The sequence below is a fragment of the Tribolium madens genome, unplaced genomic scaffold, assembly GCF_015345945.1.
Source record: "Tribolium madens isolate multiple individuals breed KSU strain unplaced genomic scaffold, Tmad_KSU_1.1 Scaffold_91;HRSCAF=231;Tcas5.2_LG7, whole genome shotgun sequence".
NCBI classification, from domain to species: Eukaryota; Metazoa; Arthropoda; class Insecta; order Coleoptera; family Tenebrionidae; genus Tribolium; species Tribolium madens.
The window spans coordinates 322,262-327,651 of record NW_025401063.1 but is presented as its reverse complement, the minus strand read 5'-3'; the positions used below and the strand labels follow the sequence as shown (position 1 = coordinate 327,651).

Genomic DNA, 5,390 nt, shown 5'->3' with positions numbered 1-5,390 from the left:
TAAATTATCAACTATGACACAATATTTGCTGATTTGATTCACAAATAAACTAAAGAGAAATTCATTCAACTCAAAAAACTTAAGGTCGATCCCGGGTAAAGTCACTTTTTTTTCTGTATCTCTTCAAAATCCATTGAAAAATAATAAGAGAAAAAACAAACAAAAAAATCACTAAATATATTAGCAAAAGAACTAATTATTTTCTATTTTTCAGTTTTCAATTTTTGTAAAAGAACTAAAAACATTAACTTTTTTGACATTATGTGAAATTTTGAGCTACTGTTTTTGTATTTCAGCTTTATTTTTTCCAAATTTTTTGCTTTTCACTTGAAACCTTAAGCTTTTTTGACATTTTCACAGCCAACTTGATAAATGCTTCGCATCTCATCAATTTTTTAGTACAGAAAAATAAAAATCTTTCACTATTGTTAATTTTTGAAAACTTATTCCGTATGCAATTAATTATTTCTTCGATAGTGTTACAAAAACAGTTTTGTGTTTTAATTGAAAAGAAAAAATCCCCAATTTAAGTATATAATTTTTGGTAAATTTGATCGTATTGCAACGAACCGATCTGAATTTAAAGAATGTTCAATTTAAAAATATTGTTTTCCTCTTTTACATTTCGAATAATAATTGGAAAAATATCCGTTTCTTACAACACGCTACGAAACAAACAAAAATCCCCCAACAACAACAACAACATTCCACGAAAAAAAAGGTTATTAAATTAAGAAACAAAAACAATTTTTTCATCATAATCCTTGATCGCAAAAATTTCTCAAATAAAATTCACCTCATCGGTTATCAATCTTTTTTTCTCTCCCTCGAATCATCGTCTTTTTACAATTATTAGTAATGATAAAAGTTCGAAGTGTGCCGGATATGCAAAAATCGTTAAAGAAAGATTGATGAAGTGGTGGTTTTTGGGCTAATCGATATTAGAAAAATGTGGTGATGGTGGTGGTGGTCAGGGGAAGTCCCTCGGGGACGCGAGCGTGAGCTACGATAAATCAAAAGACTCACCGATGAACACGAATATCTGGTGATGCGAATAGCGCAGCAGCATGGACACGGACACCGTCTGAAAAACAACAAACCACAGATCAAAAACAAATCCCAAGGCCGTGACGGCGTTACTGGACACTGAGAAGCTTCTTTCTTTGTGGTGGAGGATGGATAAGACGCAAAGATTTTGCAAATTCCCTTTTTATACAAACACAAAGCATAAAAGAATTTTTCTGTTCAAAAATTTCAAATAAAATGGTAAAAAACAAGAGTCAACCCGAAAAACTTAAGTTCGATCCCGGATCAAGTCAACTTTTTTTTCTCTCTAACTTTTTAAAATTCAATTATAAAGAAAAATATAAACAAACAAATGACCAAATGTTAACAATAAACTCAAAAAATCTTTCGTCAAAATATAAATAAAGTAAAAGGAAATTCGTTTAACTCAAAAAACGTGAGTTCGATCCCGGGTAAAGTCACTTTTTTTTCTCTGTATCTTTGCAATAATTATTGAAAGTAAATGAAATAGAAAGGATTAAATGACTAAATAAGAACACAACTAATTACAAAGACAAAGATTTGTATTTTTGACTATTAAAAATCCATTTTTCTATCTTTGTTTGAAACTCAATAAAAAGTAGACAAATAAATTACTAAATATTAACAACAAACTAATTATAATGTCAAAAATCTTCATGGTACAATTTACGATATATTTTGAAAAATAATTTTGACTTTTTTTTATTTTGTAAAATCAAAAACAAATCCCAAGGCCGTGAAGGCATTACTGGACACTGAGAAGCTTCTTTCTTTGTGGAGGAGGATGGATAAGACGCAAGAATTTTGCAAATTCCCTTTTTATACAAACACAAAGCATAAAAGAATTTTTCTGTTCAAAAATTTCAAATAAAATATAAAAAACAAGAGTAATTATAGACTCAACCCGAAAAACTCGAGTTCGAGTCAACTTTTTTTCTCTCTAACTTTTTAAAATCCAATTATAAAGAAAAATATAAACAAAGAAATGACCAAATGTTAACAATAAACTCAAAAAATCTTTCGTCAAAATATAAATAAAGTAAAAGGAAATTCGTTTAACTCAAAAAACTCAAGTTCGATCCCGGATAAAATCAACTTTTTTTCTTTGTATCTGTTTGAAATTTACTAATACTGAGTAAAAGAAACAACCAAATAACCACTTATTAACAACAAACAATTATAATTTCATGAAATCCTTCATGAAAATTTAAATAAACTCAAAAAACTTGAGTTCGATCCCGGGTCAAGTCACTTTTTTTTTGCTAATCTTTGTTTGAGATTTAACAACAAACTAATTGTAATGTCAAAAATATTCATGGCACAATTTTTAATTTAATATTTTTTAAAAATTATAAACACCTAACAAAATTTTAATTTTTTTTATTTTGTAAATTCCGAAAAAATTATAATATTTTGACGAAGACATATGTAAAATGTTCCGGAAAATCGATTGACTGCAAAATTCGTAACAGTTTTGAAGTTACTGTCGTATTTATATTTTTCATATTTTTGACTTTATCAGACATTTTCTCGATAACTATTCATCGTAGAACACTGAACTTTTTAATATATGCTAGAAAATTGAATTTTCTATCCAACGGTAGCAAATATAAGAGGTTATCACCATTAAGTCCAGAGTTATTAGCAGTAGACCGCTCCGGGTACCAAAAATCGACCAAAATTTCGATAAAAATAAAAAATAAAAATCTACTTTAAAATTGATCTATTTAACGTTTTTTACATTTCTAGAGGTGCTAAAGACTCAAAAAAATGCATAAAACGTTATTGGTTCAAGTTTAAAAAATTACGATTTTCTTGAGTTTCTGAGTAGTAAAATCGTAAAAATAGTTAATTTACTTTAAGTCGTAAAAACACTTGAAATATGGTTTTCTAGACGTAAAATTATGCGCTGAACACGATTCATAATTTTTGAGATATTGAGTATTGAATTAAAAAATGTACAGAAACCCTTGAGAAATTCATTTAACCCAAAAAACGTAAGTTCGATTCCAGGTAAAGTCACTTTTTTTTTCCTATCTTTTCACAAAAATTATAATAAATGAAATCATTTTAAAAGAAGGAAATAAAAATACCAACAATAATATAATTAAGATTTACATAAATGTGCAATACTATGTATCAAAAAAAAAACATGAATTTACACAATTTCTAAAAAAAAAAATTTTAGTAAAATAGTCATCTCAAAAGTGCTCAAAGTTGCACATTAATGTAGCGGGTGCGTCAATTATCAAAACTATTAATTACTGATGAACATACGAGTTAATTACGTCTGGTTTTCCATCAAAAAACAATGATAATTAAAAAAAAATAAAACAAATACTATATTTCGCAAAATTAAATAAGCTAGGCATATTGGTTCAACTCGAAAAACTGAAGTTCGATCCTGGGTAAAGTCAACATTTTTTTTTTCTCTAACTTTTGAAAATTTAATAATGAAGAGAATAATAAACAAACAAATGACCAAATGTTAACAATAAACTCAAAAAATCTTTCGTCAAAATATAAATAAACTAAAAAGAAATTCATTTAACTCAAAAAACTTGAGTCACTTTTTTTTCTCTGTACCTTTGCAATAACTATTGAAATTGAATGCAACAAAGAGGATTAAATAACTTAATAAAAACACAACTAATTACAAAGACAACAATTTGTATTTTTGATTATTAAAAATCAATTTTTCGAATTTTTAAAGTCACTTAATTTCTCGTCAAAATTTAAATAAACGTCGATAATTATTATTCGGCAATCAATAATTAGAACAATTTAACGCAGCGAGTGCGTCAATTATCAAAACCATTAATTACTGATGAACAAACGAGTTAATTACATCTATTTATCCATTAAAAAAATGAATAAAACAAATACATATTTTCCAATTTGTGTTTTTATTGAATTAAATAATCTGCGCAAAAAAGCCCAACTCAAAAAACTCAAGTTCGATCCCGGATGAAATCAACTTTTTTTTCTCTGTATCTATTTGAAATTTACTAATAATGAGAAAAAGAAACAACCAAATAACCACTTATTAACAACAAACAATTATAATTTCAAAAATCCATCGTAACCATTAAAATAAACTCAAAAAACGTGAGTTCGATCCCGGGTAAAGTCACTTTTTTTTCTCCTGTATCTCTCCAATAACTATTGAAATTAAATAAAATAGAGAGGAATAAATGACTAAATAAAAATACAACTAATTAAAAAACAAAAATTCGTATTTTTCCGGAAAAATAACACAAAAAAATACGAATTTCATAGCTGTGTTGCACTTCCCTTTATAGATTTTCCGAGCAATTCCTTGTGCATTTGACGCTTTCGTCTCCAACCTCGTGATAGTGGGTGGTCACGTGTCATAGTCACCCGGATATGGCATGTGTCGTTTCCGGTCTACACCGGAAATACACCCTTCTAATTATAACTCTCTGATATTTCACCAAAAACATCTCAACTTACTTATGTGTTTTTTTATTGATTTTTTATTTCAAGAATTCAAAAAGTTTCAACATAACTGATCGGTAAAGTAACAGATTTTCGGGACGCCAGTTTTGTATATTATACTTCGACAAAGTCATTAAAAGTTGGACGAAAAGAAAAAAAAAGAAATTTATTTTTTCTCCTCCTCCTTCTCTGAGTTATTTGCAAATTAGATGAAAAAATCCAGTATGTGTTCGATTTTTGTAGCGTCTCGACGCGTCGTCGCCGCCTTCTCGAGTGTTAATCAGGCCGATCATATTTCGCAGAATATAAATCAGCGGTACACAAGTCGGGGGTTAACAGGCTCCCAGTGGCCTAGTATCACGTAATTATGTCACCTATCGTATGACATTGCGTCGCTCGTTACCGCCACCGCCGCCGCCACCGCCGCCGCCACCCCAACACGTGGGGGTGGCGACGACGGACCGCCCCCTTTCCAAATTATACGACTCGTTAAAGTAATTTATATGAAATTCTACACACGACGTTAATATGGCGCTACCATTCAGGAAAATCGGAAGCGAAAATCACGACCTTTGTTCCATCGAAAAGACAAAAATTACACACCTGACGATAAAAAAAACACATTTTTTTTTCACGTCATGAGATAATTAGGAACGAAAAAGTAAATTGAAACGTTGTATCAATTTTGACTTATTAAAAATTCGAGAAATACATTTTTAATACCTAATCAAAAATACAAGTTTTTGTCTTTTTTAGTTGTATTTTTATTTAGTCATTTATTCCTTCCTAATTTCATTTAATTTTAATAGTTATTGGAGAGATACAGAGAAAAAAAAGTGACTTTACCCGGGATCGAACCCACGTTTTTTGAGTTTATTTAAATT

General features: G+C 29.1%; 1 protein-coding gene across 2 annotated transcripts in view; it reads right to left on the bottom strand.

The window, feature by feature from the left end:
• Positions 1 to 5,390, bottom strand: part of LOC123010920 (membralin) — a 77,781-nt gene that overhangs the window by 66,261 nt on the left and 6,130 nt on the right. For both annotated transcript variants that reach the window (XM_044408108.1, XM_044408109.1), the window contains exon 6: positions 1,027 to 1,084. In XM_044408108.1, coding sequence (XP_044264043.1) covers positions 1,027 to 1,084 — 58 coding nt within the window. The remainder of the gene's footprint in view (positions 1 to 1,026; positions 1,085 to 5,390) is intronic.